Here is a 27504-nt window from a genome sequence, read left to right as displayed (position 1 = left end):
ACTTGACACCATGCCTGAACATTATAGGCTGGCATCGTCGCCCAGGCGGTGCGATCTTAATAATAGTGGTGCGCTGATCCGTGCTCTTGTTTCCCTGCGCTTTTCCCAGCTCGCTGACACTCTGAATTACGAGGTCAACCACTGAAACTGGTCCTGAATTTCACAGCATTTTTTCCCAACATGTTTTACTTGCGGTGTTAATAATTCTTGGATAAAGATACAATTATTTGCTTGTTTAATAACTGTAATTTAATAAAATCGCTACCTTTTAATTTCAAGTAATATTAATGATATCTAAAAAACATTACGAGAAAGAGAGGACGGAATTTATTCACACGGAAACTCGAGGTGACAGGCTCTTTGATAGCACACACACCATCCGTTCTTCCGTGGCCCAGAAGTTCAACAGAAAAACTAATTGAGGGCATGTGGCTGCTGGTTAACCTACAAGTCTGGGCTGTTAGTCGCTATTTGCTGTAATAAAGCTCATTGATGTGAAGGATGGGAAAGTGTGGTCACGGTTATATACTGCTGTACTACAGTACTGCCTTTTTTCTTTCTCCATTTCCGTGGCGTTTACTGCAGTGTTCGCCATAGGCTGGAACTTTCTTCAGTTATATTTATATCTAATTTCATCTGTCGATTTATTTGTCTATATTGTTATTTATTTTCGGAATTTCAGAATTCTTGACGGAAAAAAGTGAACTTGCAAGGGTTTGTAGGGAGTTTTTGGATGTTTTGGTATCCATCATAAGACTTGGATGGGACCAGACTATCCTCACGAGAGAGAAAAAATTCGTAAACCATTTTAGCGAACTCTCCTTGTATATTCATTTTCACAGTTCATACAAAAGCCAATTCCAGAAAAAAAGAAAAAGAATCTAAAGTAAAATTCCTATCCTCTACCAGAGCCCAGCTGCGTGATGACATCATTCTTTTTTTAATAATTTCTCAGTTCAGAAAAGTGCAGAGCAACAGAAAGAGGAAAATCTTAGAAAATCTAGTGAAACAATCACGGCCCTGTTAGAGGGTAGTTTATTTATAAATCCCAATCCTTAGTGGGTAAATTCTGGAACTTAGCACAAAAATGTAACGATTTTGATGCAAAGAAAGCTTTTTTAAAGTCCAAGACCTTTAAAGAGCAGAAGTTTAGCCATCACACATACACGAGATCGGTTTTTCGAAACAAAATTAGAGAAAATTTGACGTAATGTTACCCGTGTTTAAACAACTCCCTGTTGCATACATGTACTACACACAATCCCCAGTATATAACAACGCACTGAATCTGTAATATACTGAACAATTTTTATTAAACTGTGTGGTGTGTGTATGTGATAGAAAAGGAAGTAAACACCTGCAGTTAAAGCACAAAACCCATATAGCGATTTTTCAAATAAAAATCTCTTGGTGACATAAAGTGTGTGTTTAAATATACAATAATATATTATAATAATGTAATTGTTCATTCCTTCTACCATAAATCTAACAATAGTTAATGGCAGATTGGGGTGGGTTTGGATATGTGTACATGTAGGTGGGGCTAGAACATGTAATAGAATGATAAGCTTTTCTTCATAATCTGGAGGGGGAACAAAACTTTCATATAAAAACCCGTGTAGCCGCCTGATTGTCAGATTTTTGACTGCATAAATAAATACATCTGCTCCGTCCCTACATTTTTTTTTGAAATAGCGTAGACACTTGCGCTAGGTAAATGACCACTGCGTACACATGGACAGCCGAACGGTACATCAGTTAAACGGAGAAAGGTACGAAAATAAAACATCGCTGCATGCTGTTGTAGAGCCTATTCAAAAACAAATATGCAATTTGTTAACAAACAAATGTACACACTGTTTATATCTAATATTGAAAACGTTTATCTTAAATCATTATAAATGTGATGAAAACATTTCATAAGACAGTCCCTGAGCCTAAGTACGCATAAGAAGACATTTTATTAAGTGAACTTAAATACGTCCATCTGAGCCTATCAAATAAATATGTGGACAAAGCCACGTTTTTATTCTATTTATTTATCTATTTTTGTGAAGATATTGTTTTATCGGTCCGGAAATCAACATTTTCTTTTCTGTACTCAGCACACCGCTCCTTGTTACGCGTAAACAGGAATCCGACAATTGAAGTTCCAGGCATGAAAATAATAACAGATTTTCAAAAAAGGACAACAAAAGCTTGAATAAAACCTAATTCTCTACTGAGAAAATAATGAGGATGTCCGCTCTGGTAAATGATTATAGTAATAAGGCAGAAAATAAGTAAGTAAACAGGACGTTACGCCAGCTAATCCGACAATGACAGAATATCAAAATTAATATCAAAATAAGCACAGCAGAGAGTACGTTTGTCCCTATCAAACACTGTTAACGATACATGGACGCAGTTTCATTGTTACATACGTGAATATGTTTTTCGCTGTATAAATATAGGCCCCTATATCTTTTGAAAAGATATCATGCATTGAAACGAAAATTGTGTAAAAAGTGTAAAATTGACCAGCAATAAACAGAAAATTCACAACAATATGTATTTCTTGAAAAACATAAAAAATAAATAAAATCACATAATAGACGTAAGATGAAGATGTAAAAGGCCAGAAATGTTAAAGATTTTGGATGTTTTCGCCCGCGATGCAGCATTTGCCATAAAAGTAAAAATAATTAAACAAAATTTAAGCAATAGATAGTGAATCTTTCATTGAATGAATATGCATTCATTCCCGCATCCATTCAGGTTTCCATGATATTTTATCCCCGTCTCTACTGCTTTTTCTGCCCCTGGTCGCCATCCCGCCGAGTACTCTCCAGTACATCATCCACCATGCCCCGCCTCGAAGTGACCAGTTTGTCCAAGTCGCACTCGTTAGGTGGCGCCACCTGAGCGCGGAGAAACTCCACCTCTTTACCCAGCAGCTGGCGATCTCTCATCAGACTGCTCTGCTTGGCCAGCAAGTCCAGTATCTGAAGAGATAAATATGAAAAAATGGACGCTTCCGTTTGGTGAAATAAGATTAAAAAAAAAACACCTCACATTCTGCCCAACACTGAAAGAAGTTCTAGGAAGCGAGTGTATGGTCGGATTCAGAACAAGTCAATTTATCCCCGGACTAGGCCTAACAGTTTCGACCAACTTGAAAGCTTGCCGCATAATCCCCAAAAGACAACTAAATAGACTCCCCACAGGGATTACGCGGTAAGCTTTCAAGTGGGTCAATCATATTTGATCTGTGGATCTGTTAATACGCCGTTCAACTTTGGATGTGAATGTGGTCTATGAGAGTTTGTCCCAAAAAGGAAACTGTAAACGTATTTCCCCCAAGTATTTACAAAATTCGTTACCATTTGCCCGATCACTCCGTCAAGTTCACGTACGCTTACAAAAAGCATTCTAAGTATTTCTTGTACAAGAATTTTTTGTACAAGAAAAAGTAACTTCACTAAAAAAATGACGGGGAATGTTGAACGACGGTAAAATGGACTCCTCCAGGCTGTCTTAACAGAGAAAAAGAAAGAGAAAAAAAGTCGCTTTAGCATTGGCGACTGGCAAATAGAATAGCAGATAATAAACCAATAAGAATAAACAACCTAACAGTGAAATAAATTACCGTTCAAGAACCGCTCATAAATAAGTTAATAAATAACCCGATGTTGCTGAAAGCGCGTTAAAAGATTGTGTAGCTTGTCTTGGTAATTTGCTCACTAGGGGACACATTATTATCTTGCTAGGAAGTGCAGTTACTGCCTATGCCATGACATTGCTCAGGTACGTCTTTTAACGTGACATATCCTACTCCAGGAGAGCTACGCCTAGCCCGACTGACGCTGCTCGAAAGTCAACTGTTTAGTTTCATCAAGGGAGTTTGTTAAATCAAGGACTTATAACTCCTTGGTTAAATTTGCTCTGTTTCATTTTCTTGTGGGCTAACGTTGCGTTTTGAACAGTCAAAGCCCGTGGCCTATCATCTCTAACGCACTAAGCACTTAGAAGCCCGCGAGAGCGGAGATAAGACTTGTTACCGGTGCTACCTGGATAGAATGGCCTCAATTTACATTTTAATCGGTCGCGCAACGTGATTGATGTCTTTGCCCCTCCTCTGAGTTGTACTTCTTTGTAAATGGCCGACATGCTAAAAGATATAGACAGGCACGCACTTTGAGGATCGGTGCCAGAGTCGAGAGATAGATATATTTTCTTTATGTTTATTCATAGGTAAGCAAAATGATTGAGGATTTACGACCATAAGTTCAATTGAATTAATTTTATAAATTGTGTTGAGCAAATGCCAGCTCTTAGACACAACTTTTGAATTATCAGTCTTGTTTTCTCAGTCACAGGGACCCACTTGAGTAGTTTGAGATCAAGGTTTACCAAAAAATATATTACATTATTCTTTATGTCATTCCCATGCCAGATATAAATTTATGGGAAACATAATATTGTCACTTGTCACTGAATAATGTAATTGTTGAAATGCACACCACTACACGAGGACCACTAAAAATTAGCTGGGACTAGTAACACAGCAAAGTCACTAGTCCCATAGGACCAGTGACCCAGAATTTCTGTTTCAACCCCTGATTGTCAGAATACCCATTTCATGGGTATGATTATTATTAAAAATTCATAGGATGTATTGACATTTGAGAATTACCATATATATATATATATATGTTATTGTTCAGGTACATGTAAAGCACAAATCATTTCCAGCACATACAATCTACTGTTATTGTTGTCTTTTCAGGTAACCAACAAACTATGACAACAACAACAACAATGTTCAAGCCAGCTCACTTAGAGGGCACTGTTGACGATGTCTGCAGCTGCCAGATCTGCTTTGAAGAATTTAATCCCGATCGCCAGCCCAAGTTCCTCCCCTGCTCACACACGTTCTGCCTGGCTTGTATACAGAAGCATGCGGAGGCCCACAACTCTTTGGTTTCTGATGCCAAGTTTCCCTGTCCAATGTGTAGGCTAGATGTCTCTGTACCAGCCAACGGCCTGCAAAACCTGCCCAACAACATCTACATTGGGAAAGTCTTGGATGTGCTAGAGCAACAGGGTTTCCAGTCGTCTCTTCCACCACCATACGGGGACCAAGCACGTGAAGTGTGCGACATCTGTATGTTGGAAGGTCAGGTGAAAGACGCAACAGTTCACTGCTTTGACTGCGGTAAGAAATTTTGCCTTGAGTGCAGAGAGGAGCATACCAGTACAGCAGGGTTTGGGAACCACAAAGTCAACCTGGTGATAAGAGATCAGGCAAAGTGTGACAGTCATCCACAATTTGACGTATCGACCTACTGTCGTGATCACGATTGCTGTGTGTGCGTTGCATGCACCATGAAACAGCACAAGACTTGCACCCTTATCTCTGTTGGCGCTTTTATAGACGAAAAGAAAACCAGCTTGGAGTCCCTGCTGGAGAGGTGCAAGGGCAAACTTGGAGGTATGAACGAAAAGGTCAGCGCAAGCACGGCAAAGTTACGAGAGTTGAATGCGCAGATGGTGAAGTTGCAGCAGTGTATGGAGATAACGAAGGCCAACATCAACAGGGAGAGAGGTATCCGGGAGGAGCTGGTGGAGTCGGCCAATGAACTGACTCACATGGTCAAGTTTGCTGAACAGTCTCTGTCCAAGGCCACCAGTGTGGAGGAGACAGTTATAACTCTCTGCCCCTTGGAGAAGAGTCTTCAAGTTTACCTCAGTGATGGAACAATTCCAGCGATCCCTTCCATCCATTCTCCCCCAGCTGTGGATGCTGCCTCTCTTGCTGAGGAAGCCCCCTACGAATGTGTGCGTGCGATGTGGCTACCTGATGATGTGGTGTATGGAAATGTGAGCTACGGTGACTGCTATGGCAGGAAGGGATCCACTGTTATATTTGATGTGCAGACTTCTCCAGATGGATTCACGGCTTTTGTAGACGTGGAAAACAGGCAACTTGGTTGGTAGATTGGTTTCTGTCACTGAATTTTATTTTTGTTGTATTTTTCGTTCAGATAAATTCCTCCAGAGATGAGTTTTAAGTTTTGATGCCGTTTGATATTTTGTTAGAGGGTATTTTTCAGCAAAACAAGCTTATGGATATTTATAAAATTTCTGTACTAAAATTATTACAGCTAAATGAAAAGTTACTGACTTAATTGGTTTGCAATAATTATATATTATAAAAACTTGTATCCTTCTTGTATGAATTGCAAATAATGTATTGAAAGCAAATTTATCTTGCATCACTGACATACTATCAAAGAATAGATTTGTTTTAATTCTTTTTCCATAATAATTCCAGTGATATTTGACCCAAAGGGCAAAGCCACTGTAGTCTGGAGACACTTGCAGAGCTGTCACATGGTTAACAGTGCCAGCAGTGGTGTGATTTCTCCAAGGTGGGCTGTAGAAATTAATACCATGTATCTCTAATACTGATGAGAGAGAGAGAGAGAGAGAGAGAGAGAGGGATGGGGGGAGCAGGATCTATTTACATTCTGGGTTAAGGTAGATGGTGTGGAAGGTTTTGCTGTATAGATACATTGTTTCTATTTCAGACTGTGTACCAGTGTAACATGGGTTAAGCTAGATGGTGTGGAAGGTTTTGCTGTGATCCTGTTGGAAACTGAACAGAAGAAATCGTGGCTGGGGGTGCTGGCAGGTACTGAAACACACCACAAACTCAAGGTGTTTACTCCACAGGGGATTGTCAGGTGAGAGACTGTATACAGGCATTAAAAACTTGCCCAGTGAACCCATCTAAGTATGTATAGTCTGTACATTATGCCACATCACATACTCAGCAGTGGCGGATTTAGAGGGGTATCAGGGCGTTCCTGTACCCCCCCTTCAGGTTCTGGAAAAAAATCACACAAATGTTCCCCTTTTGATATTAGAATTTTGACTAGTTGAATTTCGAGTCCTTAACTGTACCATGACACCGTTTGCCTTCCAAAACACCCAACCCCACACCAAGGGGGCAAGGGTTGGCTTTGCATCCAAAGCCTGTCATTCTTTAAAAAAAAAACTGGACCCCCCTTCAATTAAAGCAATAATAACTCTTCCTTTGAGATTCAAAATTCCGCATGAAATACATTGTAAACAACGCATGGAAATATATTCTATTGTACTTTACCACTAAAACGGCCGTTATTGTAGTAAAACTAAAATCTTTGCTTGTCAATAGGGCTTTCGATGCCTTCTTCCCGGACATCAAGGCATTTGTTGCTAATGACGTAATGGTGTCACGCGGATTCTCGCGTTCATTCGAGACCAAAATAACATATGGCGCCAAACGCATTAATGCAGACGCAGACGTAAGTTGCGAGTTTTTGTACAGTGCGTCGGATAATGAAAAGCCCAGAATGGCACACATTGTGGATATTAATGTATTTTTAACAAAAAGACGAATATATCTCATGAATCTTATATAGTGTTGTTGTTGTCTGCTTTTCCCGCAGTTTTAAGTAGGTCAACAGTGACTATGCGATGTCAGAGAGTGCTCCGTCAGTTAAAATCTCTTAAGAGATTTTAACAAAAAACCGTACGTTTAGGAAAAAAACCCTGGATTAACTTTGAATGCAGGAATGGGGTCGTTGACCATTGGTTAGTACGGGAAAATTGCCGTTTTTTCCGGGAAAATCCAATTTTTGGCCAAAACGAAGAGTTATTATGACTTTAATCCTGGATTTGCCCCCTGCTCAGCTGGTTTAATATACTGGTGGGGGCCAACTGAGGGACTGAATGCAGTCATTGTACCACCAGCGTAGGCGCTGGCGGTACACATGGTTTTAGTCCCGACCCGCATGTTCCGCCGGCTCCTGCGGCTCCGTCAGCTCCTCTGGCTCCGCCGCCATCTCACCGTTACCGCTTCTCCTCCTAGACAGTAAGGGCCTCCATGCCCATCTCTTGGATTTAGGTCACCTATAATCTCAACTCGTTCCACCTAAAATTTGGGCTTTGTCGGTATTGGGGTCTAGGTGTGGCACTCATTGCAATGCACCCTTGTCCAAAAATGGCAAAATTAAATGCTAATTATCTACCCTAGAGAAGGAATTATGGGAAATTTTTCTACAGACGGCTTTCCAAAAGTCATATGTGTAGATTTCAAATATGCCCTTGGATTTGACCTTTGACCTTTATTTCAAGGTCAAACAGGCCAAAATTTTCAAAAAAACAATTTTTTACGAAAAAAAAATTATTTGCGCTGTTATTCAGACACCACACAGACTGAACCAATAATATTATTGGAAAGTGTTACCCTTGGGGTCATCTTTCATCTCCGTGAATTTGGGGTCAATCGGTGCATTTTCACGGGAGAAGCGGCCATAAGATACTGAAACTGAAAACTGTCTCTAATTCGGTTACCGTTAATGCTAGAGACCCATTCTTTTTTGCATTTTGTAGAGCATGTAAAGCCCAACACTGGAGGTGGCCTCCATTTTTTTGTATTCCATACGGTTTTCGAGTTGCGCTGTATCAAAAAGTACATATTGGTGGTGAAAGCAAAATGTGCAGTACGGTAATGGATAATAAATTTTGAACTCTGGAAAAATAAAACTTAAGGCTTGGCAAAGCAGACAACTTCTGGTCAAAAATGACATTAATTCATGAAATTTGAACATCCGGAACTTGTGAGCACCTCCCATTTCAAGAATTTCAACCAAAATGACCTTTTCTTTATTTTAATTAATTTTTTTCTGTACGAAATTTATGGCACATTATTGTAACTCCAAAATTATAACATTTAGTCCCTTATGTCTCCAAATCTGGCTGACATAGGTCCATAGTTACTATTAAACTTGAATAGGAAGTCATATACTGGCAATCTAAATGTGACCTTGAAATTGACCTTTGACCTACTTTTCACCATGAACTGAACTTTGCAAATTTTGGTTCCCTTTTATCTCCAAAACTGGCAGAGATAGGTCCATAGTTACTATTGAACTTGAATAGGAAGTCATATACTGGCAATCTAAATGTGACCTCGAAATTGACTTTTGACCTACTTTTCATTATGAACTGAACTTTGCAAATTTTGTTTCCCTTTTATCTCCAAAACTGGCAGAGATAGGTCCATAGTTACTATTGAAGTTGAATAGGAAGTCATATACTGGCAATCTTACTGTGACCTTGAAATTGACCTTTGACCTACTTTTCTTCATGAACTGAACTTTGCAAATTTTGGTTCCCTTTTATCTCCAAAACTGGCAGAGATAGGTCCATAGTTACTATTGAACTTGAATAGGAAGTCATATACTGGCAATCTAAATGTGACCTTGAAATTGACCTTTGACCTACTTTACACCATAAACTGAACTTTGCAACTTTTTAAGCTTTTATTTTCAAAACTGGCAGAGATATGCCCAAAGTTACTATTGAATTAGAATAGAAAGTCATACGGGGGTAATTTACCGTGACCTTAAAATTGACCTTTGACCTACTTTTAATCATGAACTGAACTTGGCAAATTTTGTTCCCTTTTATCTCCGATACTAGCAGAGATAGGTCCATAGTTACTATTGAACTTGAATAGGAAGTCATATACTGGCAATCTAAATGTGACCTTGAAATTGACCTTTGACCTACTTTTCACCATGAACTGAACTTTGCAAATTTTCTTTCCCTTTTATCTCCAAAACTGGCAGAGATAGGTCCATAGTTACTATTGAACTTGAAAAGGAAGTCATATTCTGGCAATCTAAATGTGACCTTGATATTGACCTTTGACCTACTTTACACCATAAACTGAACTTTGCAACTTTTTAATGCTTTTATTTTCAAAACTGGCAGAGATATGCCCAAAGTTACTATTGAATTTGAATAGAAAGTCATACGGGGTAATTTACCGTGACCTTAAAATTGACCTTTGACCTACTTTTAACCATGAACTGAACTTGGCAAATTTTGTTCCCTTTTATCTCCAATACTAGCAGAGATAGGTCCATAGTTACTATTGAACTTGAATAGGAAGTCATATACTGGCAATCTAAATGTGACCTTGAAATTGACCTTTGACCTACTTTTCACCATAAACTGAACTTTGCAAATTTTCTTTCCCTTTTATCTCCAAAACTGGCAGAGATAGGTCCATAGTTACTATTGAACTTGAATAGGAAGTCATATACTGGCAATCTAAATGTGACCTTGAAATTGACCTTTGACCTACTTTACACCATAAACTGAACTTTGCAACTTTTTAATGCTTTTATTTTCAAAACTGGCAGAGATATGCCCAAAGTAACTATTGAATTTGAATAGAAAGTCATACGGGGTAATTTACCGTGACCTTAAAATTGACCTTTGACCTACTTTTAACCATGAACTGAACTTGGCAAATTTTGTTCCCTTTTATCTCCAATACTAGCAGAGATAGGTCCATAGTTACTATTGAATTTGAATAGAAAGTCATACGGGGTAATTTACCGTGACCTTAAAATTGACCTTTGACCTACTTTTAACCATGAACTGAACTTGGCAAATTTTGTTCCCTTTTATCTCCAATACTAGCAGAGATAGGTCCATAGTTACTATTGAACTTGAATAGGAAGTCATATACTGGCAATCTAAATGTGACCTTGAAATTTACCTTTGACCTACTTTACACCATAAACTGAACTTTGCAACTTTTTAATGCTTTTATTTTCAAAACTGGCATAGATAGGTCCATGGTTACTATTGAAGTTGAATAGGAAGTCATATATTGGCAATCTAAGTGTGACCTTGAAATTGACCTTTGAACTACTTTTTATCATGAATTGAAGTTTACAAATTTTGGTTCCCTTTTATCTCCAAAACTGGCAGAGATAGGTCCATAGTTGCTATTGAACTTGAATTGGAAGTCATATACTGGAAATTTACTGTGACCTTGAAATTGATCTTTTACCTACCTTACTATGAACTGAACTTTGATTGTACCATTTTTAGTTATATATATTTTTTGCATATTTTGAGAATTCTTGTTGATTGCATTTTTTACAACTTGTCAAGCACAAGACTGGTGTTGGTGTCCCTTTTTTGTGTGTGGGGGGGGTCTATACGATCGCGCTTACTCCAGCTGGTGGTACAATATCTGGAGGCGGTATCGCCTCTCTGATCCTCTAGTTATCTTTGTATTTAAATGATTTGTGTATGAAAAATATTCATAAAATATCTCATTGTCTCATATTGATTGTTGTACAAGTGCTGTTATCAACATTCAAACATTTGAAATGAATAGACTTAAGATTGTGGCATCATTTGAACTGGCATTAGCATTAATATATTCAAAACAAGTATTATAATTATTTTTCAGGAAAATTGTTTCTCCGATATCTCATAGTGCTTTTTGCACAAATGCTGTTTAAAACATTTAAAAACTGACCTAAGATTTTGGCATCATTTGCAGCAGACTTAAGTGATAATATATTTAAAACTTGTATTATTGTTATTTTCCAGGAAAACTGTGGTTCTTGACCAGAAAGCCAGACTAGTATCCCCATCTGGTTTGGCAGTAACCAAGCACCAACAAATCATAGTCTCTGACCTGGACAAGAACTGTCTGTTTTTCTTTGACAAATATGGTAACCTGGTACGCACCTTTGGCTCTTACGGTAATGGCGACGCCCAGTTTGATATGCCATTGTATCTATCGACAGACAAGGAGGCGCTGTACATTTCAGACAGTTTAAATAACTGCGTCAAGATGTTCACTTTTAGTGGGGACTTCCTGGGAAAGATTGGCAAGCCTTTTGGAAACATTCTAAACAGCCAGAGAAAACTTGACTCGAATTCCAGCAGCAATGGCAGCTCAGCAGAGGGTGAGGGGAGTCTTCTGACCAATCAGAGTACAAAGCCAGACAGTGAGCTTTATAGACCTGGAGGGGTGTGTATGTACAGAGACATGGTGATAGTAAGTGACACCGGAAACAACAAGGTCAAGCTCTTCACTAAAACGGGACAGTTTGTGCAAGTCCTGGCCGTTATGGAGTCCCCGCGAGGAGTGTGTGTGACCCGCGAGGAAAACATTGTGATATCGTATGGTGGGGTGTACAGTACCAACCATGGAGTAAAGGTGATTAACATTCCACAGGGGGATGAAGATGAAGACAGTGTAGAAGAGGAAGAAGAAACATAATGGCAGTTTTATTGAAATATCACTCTTTGTGGACAAGTAGAAATGATTATAATCAGGGGAGGGGGGGGGATTACTTGTTTGTTATTAATCTGAAATGGCATTTGTGATGTCAGTGAAATATTATTTTTGAATGCAATATTTTTACATAATTAATTTGGTGAGAAAGACTTCACCATCGGCATACCACATCATATAGAATCAGCTTTCAAAGTAAAATTTGATAGATGCATAGACCAGATTTGACTGGTATTAAATGAATAAGACAGAAACAAAAAAGTTTATTATTCAAGATTGCTACGCTCTTTAAAATTATTTGAACACATAAACATTCTAGCATAATACAACCTTTGTAAATATCTTGGTCTGATTTATATTACCTCCATATCAGATATCACAGCAATTACAGTTTTGTTTAATTTCCTGCCTGCTGTTGGTGAGAAGCAATTAGATTGTGCCAAAACAAAGAAAAATTTTAATTCACCCTAGTGCCACTTCGTTAATTACTTTCCTTTTTTGTAATGTTAATTATTTTGTTATAGCTAGAGTCTCTGAAATTTGGAAGTAAAAAAACAAAAACAAAACAAAAAAAAAAAAAAACAGAAGTATCTGACTGAATTGTGTATAGGGTGGAAAAAAAATCACAGAAAAAAAAAAATCCAGATATCAGTTTTACCTGCTGTCCCTGATACTGGGCGTGTTCGTCCATCTGTGCAAGCCGTTGTCGCATTTTGTCATGCATTTGGCCATGCTGCACGTGCTGTGCCTCCATCTCTTTCAATCTGTTCAGGGTTTTCTCTAATCTTACGGATAGCTCTTCATTCAGGTTTTTAACCTGCCTCACTTCACCTCTAAACACAGAATTTTATATATTTTATTTTATAGTAATTTTAAGTAAAATATTAAAATTTGTCATATTAAATGATTGTGTTCATTATTGATTTCAAGGAATTAGGAGTATACAGAAAATATGTTTTTCTTGTTGGATATTTATCCTAACTCTACTACATTCAGTCTGAAAATGCATGCAAAAATTTTTTTGCAAATTTTTGACATATTTCATCAGATGTCTATTTAAACTCCCAAGACAGCATGATATATGCAAAACTGCAAAAGCAAAAGTAACAAAATGCTTCAAACGGGACAGTTTAAGCAAGCACAGGGAGAGACAGACCAGCTTGCAGACAGACATAGCAATCATGTTACTCAATGAGGAGAAAAAAAAAATACCTGTATTTCTGTGCAGTCTGTTCCAGTTGGGAGGCCAATGTACGGCATTCCTCCCTGAGTTTGCCAATCAAACCGTTCTGCTGTTGCAGCATGTCTTCTGTCTCAGCATTGGTCAGAGCTAGGTGAAATAGAAAACAGAGAATGGATAGAGGTTTTGTGAAAGCAAATACAGGTGCTTTAATAAATTATCTATAAATCGTATGTCTTACTTCTTGGTTAAGTTTCATTTACCAGCAAGATATGCAGAAATGGTAAATTATCCCCCTTTTCTCACTTTATGCTATTTATTTCATTTATTACATTTAATTTAAGAACAAACTGTAACCAGGGGAACAGTTTCATTAGCTCTGTATGTATAAATTCAAATTACTGTTTTTCTTTTTTATCAAGAGCTTGTAAAATATGTGGGTATTACCTCCAATATTTCTGTGACTGTCAGTCACCATCATCAGGGAGTAAATGACTAGGGTCATTTCACCTGGAATGAAAATCCAGGTCAATTGCCCCTAATCACTGGCCTTGTGTTGTAACTGTTACTTGCTCAATTATGCTATAGCACCAAGCAAATTACCTGTGAGAGATGTCATCATACAGACTGAAGTGGCATGTCAAAAATTGAATATAGAACAAGCAGCTAAATTGAGACATGAAGTAGTAGGAACGTTGAGATCCAGTAACCCACCCAAACCAAATTTGACCAAAGGGGAAAGAAACGCCATAAAGTCCCTCAAGAATAATAAGGACATCATTATAATACCAGCAGATAAAGGGAAAGCAGTGGTTACTATGGATAGGAATGAATATGAAGAAAAATGCAACAACCTGTTGAAGGACGAAACAACATACAAACAATTAGCAAAAGACCCAACACAGAAGCTGAAAACAAGACTTATCAACAAGTTGAAGAACATCAGAAAAGAGAATAGGATTGATGATGCCACATACCAGAAGATATACCCTACAGCAGAAGTGACCCCCCGGTTCTACGCCACTCCAAAAATACACAAAAAGGACAATCCTGTCAGACCAATAGTATCCGGGATAAACTCTATTACATATGAATTAGCAAAACACCTAGCAAAATTATTGAAGCCTCTTGTCGGAAAAACAAAATACCATATACAGAACTCACAACACCTCGTTAAGCTGCTGAAAGGTATAACACTTGAAAAGGATGACACACTTGTATCTTTTGACGTTTCCGCCTTGTTCACCAGCGTCCCGTGTGATGAAGTAGTAGGAATGTGTGTGAACAGATGCCAAAAAGACACCACCTGGGCAAGTAGAACAGCATTAACACCTGAAGACATGGGCGAACTACTAGCTATGACCTTGGACACCACCTACTTTCAGTACAAAGGAAAATTTTACCAACAGACCTATGGAGCAGCAATGGGTTCCCCCCTGTCACCAGTCATAGCTAATATCTTCATGGAAGAATTTGAAATGAAAGCACTCCAAACAACACCCAACCCACCTAAGTTCTGGGGAAGATATGTTGATGACACAGGAGTCGTATCCAAGAAGACGCATGTGCAGGCACTGTTTGAACACATTAATGCACAACACCAAAGCATACACTTCACAATAGAAGAAGAAAATGTAGAAGGTTCTCTGCCAATGCTAGATGTAAAGATGACCAAAGACAAAGAACGGATTAAAACCACAGTATACAGGAAAGCCACGAACACAGATCACTACTTACAGTGGTCGTCTCATCATCCAACCTCGCAAAAACTTAGTGTACCAGCTTCACTTTTCCACCGATGTGAGACCGTGATATCCGATACAGAAGACAAACAAACAGAAAGGAAGAAGATTGAAAAAGACCTGTTAGCATGTGGATATCCAAAATGGGCACTAAAACAAGGGGAAAAAAGAGGCAAGAACAGACATGACAAAGAAAAGGATGCAATGGGCCTCATTGAGGGTGCAAAGCAGAGTATAGTGTTACCATACTGCCAAGGTCTGTCAGAAAAACTAAGCCGGGTTTATAAAAAATATAACATCAAACTCCACCATAAGCCAGGTTGGACGCTGAGACAAGCACTAGTGAAGCCCAAGGATCCTCTAACCCAAGGAGAGCAATGTGGTGTGATATATTCAGTCAAATGTGGAACCTGCCAAGGAGAATACATTGGCGAGACAGGAAGACCATTAGCCACAAGAATGAAAGAACACAAAGACTCAGTGGCCAAAAACAACTGGAAATCAGCCCTTGGAGAACATACCTGCAAACATCCAGGTCACCACATAGACTTTGACAGCCTGAAAGTGATAGACAGGGAAAACTGGACATTCCAAAGAAAAATAGCAGAAGCTGTACACATCAGGACCAAACAACCAGACCTGAACAGACAGGGGGGGTATGATTTACCAGCTATCTACCTCACGGTGCTCCAGAGGGATGCAGAGGAGCCCCGGGGGGAGCAAGTAACAGTTACAACACAAGGCCAGTGATTAGGGGCAATTGACCTGGATTTTCATTCCAGGTGAAATGACCCTAGTCATTTACTCCCTGATGATGGTGACTGACAGTCACAGAAATATTGGAGGTAATACCCACATATTTTACAAGCTCTTGATAAAAAAGAAAAACAGTAATTTGAAACTGTAACCAATCTTTGACAAGGCATCTTTGGTAATAATTGATATTATAATTATTCAGTCTGGTTAAAAAAAAGTGTGTCTCTACCATGCCTAGCCTCTATTTCCTCAATCAGTGAGTTCAGCTCCACCTCCCTCTGCTGTGCTCTCTTAGTGACTGTATGTAGCTCCTCTCTCCTGCCTTTCTCCATGCTCTCTTTGGCCATCTTACACAGCTGAGCCTGAATAAAGAGAGAGCTATTAGAAGCTGCTTAAAAGTTTTTTTTCTTAACTTTGAGAACATAAATGGAGGAGTTTCCATGCAGAAATATTTTTCGGCTTATTCCATTAAAAAATCTATTCATTCATTAAATGAAACCACCAACAAAATATGAGATGAGTAGCTGTAGATTGCTGAACAATGCCCTGCTTCCCTTACATCTTTTTCTATGGCCTGCATGTCTGTGGCCAGTGTGATGCACTCTTCCTTAGCATTCATTAATTCTCTTTCTGCCTGCATCAGCCGCCTCCTGACATCCTCCAGGTTTTCCTTCAATCTCGACTTTTCCTACAAAATAAATACCATTTGAAACATGTTTCAGAAGGTATTAAATGCCACAGATGTGTGCATGTGCGTGAGTGGTTATAAGGTATAAATCATAAACACATGTACATATGTGCTTCTTAGATTTAAGGCATACTGATATGTGAATCTGGTATGTGTGTGTGTATGTGTGTGCGAGAGAGAGAGAGAGAGAGAGACAGACAGAGAGAGAGAGAGAGAGAGGCCCACCATTTCATTGTCTCTGTTTGTCTTGTCAACTTCAGTGCGTATCCTGTTCATTTCCTTCACGGCAGCGTTCCTCTCTATATTGGCCTGGGCCAGCTGAGACTTCAGTTCCTCTGTAGCCTGGGAATGAGACAAAACAGACTGAAACATGCACACTCACAAATGTCTGACAAAAATAACTAACCTAGTGCATAAATACTGGTTTATCTTCATTAATCTTAGTAAGGTTTCATAGCCATTAATAGAAATCACCTTTTCTGTTTGGTAAAGAAATCACTTTGTTGTCAAAAAAAAAAAAAAAAAAAAAAAAAAAAAAAAAATCGACTTTTTATCATACATAAGTGAAAAATGATCCATTTTTCTACTACGGTATCATGAGAATACAAAGATACTTGATAATTCACAAATATATTCTAACACACACACACATACATACACACAGTACCTTTGTATAGTCAGTGTCAAATTCCGTCACTTGTGTCCTTGTTCTCTCTAACTCAGCTTGCATGGTCACCTTCTCCCGCGTCACACGGTCTAACTGGTGTTGAACTGTACCATGGAGATCAGTCAGCTCCTTCAGCTGCAGCAAAACAAATGTCAACTTATATATATCATAGCATCTTATTACATTAGAAATTATTTTTTCTGTCAATAATAAACATTTAATAGGCATTCAAATTTTGTTAATAAAATCTGAAACATTCAGTGTACCAAAGTGCGATACCTTTATAATGAACTAATCTGCAATATTCACATACACGGAAGCATGAGCTGCATGGAGAATTAACAATTACGTATGCAAATATCAGGCTGTAGCCAGCATTTTCAAGATGGGATTTTTTCCCTAAATTGAACCTTTTTACCCCCTTGGTTGACCAAACTTGATAAAAGGTCTGGAAAAGAGATCAAATTCAGATTCAGGGTGGGCCTTCTCCACCCAAAAGTGTGGTTCTTTCCCCCCCTCCCCCATCCCCTGGCCTACTGAACCCTCACCCTGAATAGAGGCCTATGTATGCTTAACTAAAGAGAAAATATCAAAGCCTATAGCACACCCTCAAGTTGAGCTCCTCTATCTCTTTCTTGCTTTCTTTTCTTGCCAGCTCTCTCTCGGCATCTACATTCTTCTGGTGGCTGTGAACGAGGTCCTCCGTCCTCCTCTCAAACTTGTGCAGCTTGTCTGCTAGTTGTTCACGCTGGGTGATTGCCTGTGGAGGATTTATTTAGTAGTTTCACTGTTGTAATATCACCCATTCGGTTCAGTGAAAATCGGTGCAAATGGACAACATTATATGAAGTGCTCTTTGGGTGCACAGGTTATTAAATAAAAATTTTCAAAATTACATGAAAGTTCAACATCAAAATGACCTGACAGTATACAAAAATGTCATTCGCAAGTATGAGTGTCAACCAAAAAAAAAAGGTGGTATTTCATTGACTCCACTTAAAACACATACACACACTATGGCAATTCCATTCAATTTACCTGCATTTTATCAAACTGAGCCTGTTCAACCAACTCTGCACTCTTCTTCAACTGAGCATATGCCTCCTCTTCCCGCTGCTTCTGATCCTCCAGTTTTGACTTGAAACTAGCGACTGTCTCTATTAACCCATCTCTTTCTCTGGAGAAAATCCAGAAGCCAATTTAAACATTTTGTCCTAAAACATATCTCCATGAAGGGGTGAATCAATCTAGATGATGACAACCAGATGGTAAGGCTTATTAGGGTTCAAAGCTGAGAAATGCTGAAAGATAACTCTTACACACACCTTATGAAAGATGATTGACTAATGCATCACAAAGATCTATTTTTTGAAAGCATAAATCGTCTGTGTGCTGCCTAGTAGCAAAATACACGTCCACAACTCGTCCACACTACCTCACCAAGTGATGAGACCTTACATGACACAGTGAGCTTGAACCACATATAGAATACTTTATCTGTGGTCATACAGTGTGGAACCTGATTGGCGGTGAACATGAAAGGTGAGCTGTTACTACAGTGTAACAAAGAAAAGAAAAAAACGTAATCAAAATAAGATTACTTCAGGTATAAAATGTCACTGTGTTAACATGTTGAGGCATCCAATGTTTACATTCACTAGTGCAAATAGCTGAAATAAACTAAAAAAGAAAATATCTAGTTTGTTGAAAAAAAAAAACAAAGGAACAAACAAAAAACCACATGGCTGGCATCCTTTTTAAGCAAGATTTGCGGGCATCTTTTTGGACAAAATCCAAAAATTTTACTGCTTAGATTCAGTTTTTCCAAGAGCGAAGCACAGTTCTTTGAAAGGCATTTACTTTGTAAGGTTTTCGATCACTTGAGTATTCCTTCCTCCAATCACAGAAGACACCATAGCCTCATTTTGGGCACACTGGATGCACAACCCTGGTTCCTGTTCTGTGTCAGCCCTTCCCAACTTGTTGAGGGATTCTAGTAATCTTAGTTTTCCCTGAAGCTCCTCCACCACCTTCTCGTTCTGCTCTGCTTCTTCTCTGGAAGTTAAATACAAAATATGCTGATAAACTACATCATGCAAACAAAATATGACGATAAACAGCATTATGCAAACCCTTACCGACAAAATACCAGTAGGCTTGTAGCAACAGTTGCATAAGTACTACAGCAACATTTCCCTTTCTTGTTGCTTTTCTCATCTTTTCTGACTTTAAATTATGTGAGACAATACATATAAAATAAAGGGTACTGTATTTGTATTAAGCACATTTTGCATTAGGCAGTCATTCTTATTTTCATTCACAAAAAAAAAAAAAAAAAAATTTGATGCATAATACCCTGATACTTTACTGATAGGTACTTTACATGTACTCCAGACAAGAACATGACAGCTTACCTAGCATTTGCTAGCTGGGCTTCCAGACGCCTACTTTTGGCAGAATGGAGGTCACTTATTCGTTCCTGAAAGACAAGTATTTTTTAAAATCATTTACATGAATTGCCTTGTTTAAACATCCTTTTCTTCTAGCTTATTAATTATAGTTAAAATGTTGCAAGTAATTGCAGATAATTGCACACTATCAATATAAAATAATTGTGACAGTCATTATTGCAAAACTTACATCTGTTCCACAATTCCAACAACACATAAACCTTATGTTATACCAAAGCCTGTCATTTCCTTATTGGCAATTTACAAAATAATGTGTACATATCACCCTTAGGTAACCTTTCCTACCAGTATAATCTCTGTCACAATACAGGAAATATGGTATAATAATTACAATATATTCTGACTGGAGTCAATATTCAGTCAGACACTAAAAAATGTCCAGGCTGTGCACGCACACACACACACACCAGTTGCTTACCAGTTCTTTTTTCCATCTCTTGTAATCCAGCCGTGACATTCTGTCTTCATCGTCTTGTCTGCTCCTGCTTCCCTAAATAAGTATAAATCATGACATCTTGAGCATAATGACAGATTTCCCATCAGTATGAATATCCTGGTCTCCATTACTGTCCCTATTGTTCCATGGTTCTCGCACATAAGAAATCTGGAGTGAAGCCTTTAACTGATATAAATATAGGATGGAATCTCCATACACTTATAGTAAATAGATATATATAAAAACAAACTAACATAGATTAATAACAAATAGGTAATGATTATTTTAAAAAAATAATAAAATAAAATAAATTAAAAAATAAATTGACACGCTACCTTAAAAAATATTTCAAACAGACAAACAAACAAACAAAACTAACACAGCATATAGGCAATAATAAATGCAACCTAAAATTACACTTTACATATATTTTTTATTGGTACTCATACACTAAAATCCACCTGTCACTTGTATAAATTAACATTACGCTGGCTATAATGAGCAAGTTGAAATAATATGAACCAGCCCCTATACAGTATAAAGTATTCATCAGCATAATACAGCTACATCTGCAGCACATACAGTGCCAATGCTGCATTTGAACAGCTGCTTCAGTTGTGGTGGCTACCTACAAATACTACTATCTATCACAGTTAAAATACAGAATGAATTTAAGGACTTTATTCTGATAGTTCTAGGACAAGGCAGTGTATCACAGGGATTGCTGGAACCTTTCAATTCTGGACATGGACTATTTAACACCTATTCTGGATAAATAACTGTTGAGAATTAGGATAATCTAGAAAATTTAAGGAATCCTGGAGACTATGAGACTTATGTACACTTTGTTTATTAAACCATGTATAAAATGATGATTACTAATCAAGAAAAATCTTGGAAGTGCATCAAAAGATAGGACAAAAACAGTTATGAAAAGTATCAAAGATGGTCAGGAGTAAAAGAATCGATAGCATGCACGTCAATGTTACTGTAAAGGTACACTGACTCTGGAACATTTAAATGAACAGAAATATATCAAACCTCATAATCCATCATAAGTAGAATTTTTCAAAGTAAATAGCTCAGGTAAATATATCAAGTTCTTAAGCAACTAGTTATTAATAAACAAGGTTTAACTGATGCTGCATAGGATAGCTATGAGTTTATACACAACTCAAGCATCTGTCACTGGGGATATGGTCACTGGGCCTTACAAAAGATATAGACAACATGGCCGCCATCACCAACAACAACCTTTACAGCAAATAATTCAAGAACAACAACAACAACAACAATGGGCAGATAACGTAATAACTAACGAAATTGACATTTCCAGTGACGAGGAGAATCTTGACGCTGATGCATTTTACATCGCATGTGAAGACCACCGTCAAAACCATGTGGTTGCCTATTGCAGTCGCCATAAATGCTGCGTGTGCATGCAGTGTATCTCGGACGATGGATACCATCAGAGCTGCATACTGACAGACTTCAAACGGGCACTCACAGTGAAAGAAATAGAACTGGAGACCGCTCAGAATGTCATAGACAGCATGCAGGAGCAGTTTGCCAAGAGGGGGGACATTTGGTCCACTTGTTTCAGCATACCTGGACAGTATGACAAAGTTGAGGACAGGGAAGACATTGACAACCTGGCAGGAATGTGCTTTGCTCTAGTTCTCACCTGTGTTATGATATGTATCATGCTTTGGTGATAAAAACTTATTATTAATTGTTTTTACTTTTCAGTGTGCAATATATATGTGACCTTTCACCTGAAACAAACTGTTTCATAGAAGACAGCATTCTAATTACACAATTTTACTGAATTGCTAGCTTTTACCTGGGAGCATTTTAAAAACATTATTCTGCAATTTTGCCATTCTGCAGCCATTCATACAAAGAAGCAATAGATCTATCTGACATCCTAATATGGGTGTAACTACTAAGAACGTTTTGGATAATACAACCACTTTACAATCAACTCACGTAGATCAAGCTGTACTGAGATCATTTTTATAAACAATGTTAATAAACTGCGAGTGCTGCCCTCTGGTATGTGTTGATTGCTGTCACAAATAAATAAATAATTATACTTAGTAGCCACAAAATCATTATCCTCTGGCTAAGTGTAGTAATCATTGTTGTTTATGTTAATAAAATATTATGATCATAAAAAATAACTTTGTGAAAAGTAATGATATTTTAATGGAAAATATCTTACAGCAAATTCAGTTCTCTGTAATTTCAGACCAGGATATAAAGGCAATGCACTGTTAAATCTAATTTCAACAAATAGCGTCTATATTTCAATAATTTGCATAAATAAAAAAGCCTATATAAAGAACTTGAACCAGCATATGATCATATCCTTTGCAGAAGAAAATATGGTAATTACTCAATCAGATACATAATTTTATGACCACAAAAATTACATTTGATGCTTGCATGATTGCTGGGCCTTATCAAATGACTGCTGAGCCCCAGGGGATGATTCCTGAGCCCAAGGGGATGATTCCTGAACCCTAGGCGATTATTTCTGAACCCAGGGGATGGTTACTGAGCCCCAGGGGATGATTCCTAAACCCCAAGGGTTGATTGCTAGTTCCCAGGCGATGACTGCTGAACCCCGGGGAACAAAAAGGATGACTGCCCTATATAATAGCCCTGAATATACCATAAATTACCTATAACATGCTGAAGTCTTATCATGATATGCAATATGTTGTAGTCTTATCAGACTGATATATATTGAGGCATACTAAATATCCGTTTTATCACTGATAAGTTGACATTCACATACCAGACTGTTTACCAACTATATTTCAGAGTGAAAATTTAACCTGACTGTTAAACCGAAAGTAAGTTACTGGCTGTTTGTTTTATTTGAAAACTCAAACTTTAATAAGGTTTGAGTGGGTCTTGAATGTGGCTGCTGCTGATCCATGTTAGACCACATCCAGGTAGGTACAGCATGACAATGATCACATGTTATACTGCAGAAAATATCAAAAACAAACAGTCAAATTGTCATGTGGAGAGTACACTTTCAAGTAAAATAGATCTTTGTTTGTGTAGGTAGTATAGAATGGTTTGAAAATTAAATCTTTGAAGCACTGTCAGGATAAATGTAGATATAATGATAGTTAGCAGCAGTAGGTAAATATAAGATGAGTTTTCTCATTTGGTGAAAGGTTTCATTCTTCACTTCCTCCAGTATCATGTCTACCTGGTGGATACATGATATTGGGAAATGATGTGGGGGTGGGGTGCACTGCAAAAGCTTAACTTCTTCACCTTGCTTGACTCACTAGACTTGCTTGTAAAAAACAACTGACAGACATATAAATAAATAAATAAATAAATAAATAAATAAATAAATAAATGATGGGTTCTGGGCCAAGTAATTCTTCCAATTACCATCCAATCAACTGACCTGCTTAATGGTGAAAGAGAACACATTTTTTTCAGGACTGATGGCACACAGCAAAGGAGCAAGACCCAAGGAGCAGACCTCTGGTGACATAGATCTAGATCTACTGACATGTTCAATATGCTTAGAAGCATTTACAGAACCCATAGGACTGCCCTGTCTGCATCCATTTTGTAAGAAATGTTTGAAGGATCATGTGAGAAGGGCGGCATTTGGTCAAAGTTTTTCCTGCCCATTATGCAGAAAGAAGACCACTTTGCCAAGGCAAGGGGTAGATGCTTTCCCTAGGTATTTTGTAGCACCTAAAATCCAAGACTATGTGAAAGAAATGAACAAAAGCGAACAAAGGTGTGATTTTTGCTGGGATTCTGATGAAACAGTGGTGACAGCTACTAGTTACTGCATCACATGTAAACCTGTTAAATTCCTCTGCTCCTTACATCTGCAAGCACATAGAAAGTTAAATGTGAAAGTACCTCACAAGACCAAAGATATCCAGCCTCAAGGTACAAAATGCTCCTTTCATCCACGAGAAAATGTTGTCTATTTTTGCTTCAATCATGGTATATGTCTCTGCATCCTTTGCACGGGGAGAGAAGAGCACACGTCGTGCAGGCTCCTGGATCTGAACGAGGGATATACACACCAGATAAAAGAGGTGCAAGAGCTTGCCCAACAATGTGAAACATTAAAGAAACAAAATCAGGAGCTGACTTTGAAACTGAAGAAAACTTGTGAAATTCCAGCAAGTCCTGTTAATGACTGGAATGGGCTTCTTTTCTTTCTATTATGTACCTTCATTTTTGTCATGCTTTCAAGTATAAGAACTGATACTTAAAAAATTCCCTGCCCAATAGATAAGAAGACTGTAACATATAATGTAGACATAAAATGACTGCACTTGTTATTAGGCCCTAAAAATATCAATTAATCAAAAAGATAACAGTTTTTTCTATTTTCCAGTCATCTTAGCAACTTTGCTGTAATACAGAGAAAACCACATCAGTGATATGAATGTTGATGTTGACATGAGTAGATGTTGATATCAATGTTGATGTTGAAATCAACATCTAATCACGTGAGTGTGATGCAGGCCTACGTCCAGGTTGGCCATAAGCTAATAATATGTAACATTTCTCAGCTTGTGTTTGATAATTTTCATCTATGATCCAACTACCAAGCTACTGAACATTTTTGCTCGTATATCTGATTTGTTAAATGGTATAGGGAAACCTAATTACCTAATGATGTATGATAATAGCACATGCAAGAGATAATTTGTTTGATCATTTAATATACACATAAACTTTGTATTTATCATTGTTATTAAATACAAAATGCATTTATTATTTTCCTCTTGCCTCATAACTAAAATAATTTTATTGTGATGCACCACTGGGGAGGAGACCTTAAATACTGAATAAATTAACTCTGAATTGCATTTTTCTTTTTTTGTATAAAATATCTGTTAAAAAAAAAATAAAACCAGATATCACAGATTAGTTGTGACAATATACATCTTACTGGAGACATATTTTCTGAGGTGACACGGATGATGTTACTTATAAGGAGTGTAGGGGCAGATCGTGGTCATCTTCTGGGTCTTCCAGAAGACGGTCAGAATTTTTCAAGTTTTACATTGACTGACATCTACTTATTTCTGTCAGAAGACAGAAAAATGAAGGATGGATCAACAAAGATAATTTGGAAGACTGTCAGAAAATATCTCTGAATCCACCCCTGGAGTGAGCAGTTTTTACGTTTTCTACCTTAATCTCCTGGTCACTGTCTGCTAGGATGTTCTGGGACATGACAGACTTCAGCTCCTCCTGTAGCATCTTATTTTCCTCCACCACCTCTGCGACACGCTTTTTCAGTGCAGTTATTTCACCCTGTAAAACAACATGTCATTAATCTTATGACTGAAAAATATGTTTTGTTGCAAAAATTTCAACAAAGTTATGTATCCAAGTAATTATATTATCAACAAAATTAACTTTTTGGCCACATTTGTTTCTTCTCTCCAGGCACTTTCAATTCATGAAATACCAAGATCACAATCAGAAATTTCTCAACTGCCGCAATGTATATAGATTCTTAAATTCAACCAAAACAGCAGCAACATTTTCAGGTTAGCAAACCCATTCTCATATCTCCTCTTCACTCATTTTTTACTCTAAATTACAAGCAAATCCAGAAAAAACATACTTTACAAAATTGACTTTCAGCTTCCAGTTGTTTGATATAATTAGACTGGTGTTGGACTATTGGTACCACTTCCTCCACTCTTGGCAGATCTGACTTTTTGTACACTGGACTAGGAATGAACTGGTGTGAAATCTGTAAATTTTAATAATAATAAAAAGTTAATTCAAAATTATTGCAACCAAAAGGTTGAAGTTGTAATTAAAATTAAAAGTTAAAAGATTTATAATAACACAGATAAAATTAAGTTCAAAATAAACACAGACCTCTAAAAGTAAGTTTAAAAAAAATGGAATTCAAAGAGTTTGGAAACAGCATCAAGGGTATTGGTTACAAAGGTAAGTTCTCAAAAAGACACTGAAACTCAGGGTGTATCTACTCACCTGACTGGGCTCAAAGTGAACAGTTTTTGGTCGTGTGAGAGGGCTGTGAGTGGAATCATACTGCTGCAGCATGTCTCTAAGCCTGTCCACTGCAGCTTTATAACTCAGGTCATTGAATGGCTGCTTGGGACCAGAAATCCTGCTAAATGACATGAAAATGTGATTTATAATAATTTTCTAAAATTTCTATAAATGTTATCAATGTGGAGTGGAGTGAATTATAAAAGTTATAATGAGCAAACCATATAAGAGTGAATAAAAATATCTGTATTTGTCAGATCTCTAGTTTTGGTAAAAAAACTCTACAGATTATCAAAACAGCCATCCTCACTCATCTTTGGTACAGTTATTACCGTGAAGATCCTGATGTTGGCTTCCTCCCCTTGAGCTGATGACCTCCCTGACGTGGCCGATGGCGGGGCTGCTGCTGATGATAATGTCTTCCTGTGATTCTTTCTGCATTTTCACTGCTGTTTCTACTGCCAGGTCGACGCTGGGGATATTCATGTGATTCCTGGCTGGCGTGCCCTCTAGGGCCTCTACTGCTGGAAGACCTTGTCCTTGGATCCAGGCCAGTTTTTTTCTTGGCTGAGTGGCGAGGAGATGACCTCATTCTTGGAGAAGACGGAGACGCAGACCTGGAGCTGGGTGGGGCAGGGCTTTCTAACGCCTGTCTAACCTCTTCCATGCTTACATGGATTCTTTCTATGAATGATAAATTGAATAAAATATTGAAATCTTTTAATGATTCTTTATGGTAATGAAACTTTCAAAGTTGCTTGTACATCTTCATCTTTCAATATTTAGAAGATGGACCTGTTAAATTCAGTATTACGGGGTGTTAATGCCCTCCAGGGCAAAGTTCCTCAGATTGTCAAGCCTGCATATTAGTTGATGGCATGTTGCAAGGATGAAATGAGTTTCAATAAATCTGATTGACAAAACATCACCATTCTGCACTGTTTTTCATATTACACGTACTAGAGTTAATTAAGCATATCTGATATTCATCGACCAAACATGGTCGGATCATCAAGCTTCTTTCTTGTTGGTATGCTTTTTTATTGTAACCTATAATTTGGGTTTATAATTAATTGTATATCAGTACTGGAAGAGGCTTAGTAAAGTGCACTAGTAAATAGTAGAAGTTTAAGTTGAATCGATAGTGAAAGCGTTTTGTTTGGTGTATGCGTACCTTTCAACGAATGCTGATATTCTCCAAAGGACTCATCAAAATCAACATCTTCAAACGCCTGCATTTTACTTATATCATACTTCCCTGATTAAGGTGCCAGCTCACGTGTACCACAGTTTAAATCACAGATATATCGAGACATCTCATTCATCCATTTCAAATCTTGCACTCCGGAAGTTTACATTATTTTCATTTTCACGCAT

General features: G+C 37.8%; 2 protein-coding genes across 4 annotated transcripts; one reads left to right on the top strand and one right to left on the bottom strand.

Moving 5' to 3' along the window:
• Positions 1-1289: 1289 nt before the first annotated feature.
• Positions 1290-27500, bottom strand: LOC106180680 (serologically defined colon cancer antigen 8 homolog). 2 transcript variants are annotated; one of them, XM_087005924.1, is made up of 17 exons: positions 27302-27500; positions 26460-26811; positions 26107-26248; positions 25727-25858; positions 25288-25410; positions 20068-20139; positions 19593-19657; positions 19039-19233; positions 18217-18355; positions 17786-17938; positions 17179-17313; positions 16737-16853; positions 16383-16511; positions 16053-16185; positions 13358-13475; positions 12804-12978; positions 1290-2984 (listed from the first exon to the last, which is right to left on the bottom strand). In XM_087005924.1, the coding sequence occupies exons 1-17, from the start codon at positions 27363-27365 to the stop codon at positions 2784-2786; spliced, it is 2445 nt and encodes an 814-aa protein (XP_086862050.1). In that variant the 5' UTR covers positions 27366-27500; the 3' UTR covers positions 1290-2783. The 2 variants fall into 2 exon arrangements, with proteins under 2 accessions (XP_086862050.1, XP_086862051.1); XM_087005925.1 differs by having other exon boundaries at positions 26107-26245.
• Positions 3696-13558, top strand: LOC106180682 (uncharacterized). 2 transcript variants are annotated; one of them, XM_013564740.2, is made up of 5 exons: positions 3696-3786; positions 4769-5971; positions 6317-6413; positions 6573-6728; positions 11452-13558. In XM_013564740.2, the coding sequence occupies exons 2-5, from the start codon at positions 4783-4785 to the stop codon at positions 12128-12130; spliced, it is 2121 nt and encodes a 706-aa protein (XP_013420194.2). In that variant the 5' UTR covers positions 3696-3786; positions 4769-4782; the 3' UTR covers positions 12131-13558. The 2 variants fall into 2 exon arrangements, with proteins under 2 accessions (XP_013420194.2, XP_013420195.2); XM_013564741.2 differs by lacking the exon at positions 3696-3786 and adding an exon at positions 3814-4233.
• Positions 27501-27504: the final 4 nt, after the last annotated feature.

This window comes from Lingula anatina, chromosome 2 (genome assembly GCF_051362555.1).
Source record: "Lingula anatina isolate TDL-2025a chromosome 2, LinAna3.0, whole genome shotgun sequence".
NCBI classification, from domain to species: domain Eukaryota; kingdom Metazoa; phylum Brachiopoda; class Lingulata; order Lingulida; family Lingulidae; genus Lingula; species Lingula anatina.
This window is presented reverse-complemented; position numbering and strand designations above follow the sequence as displayed.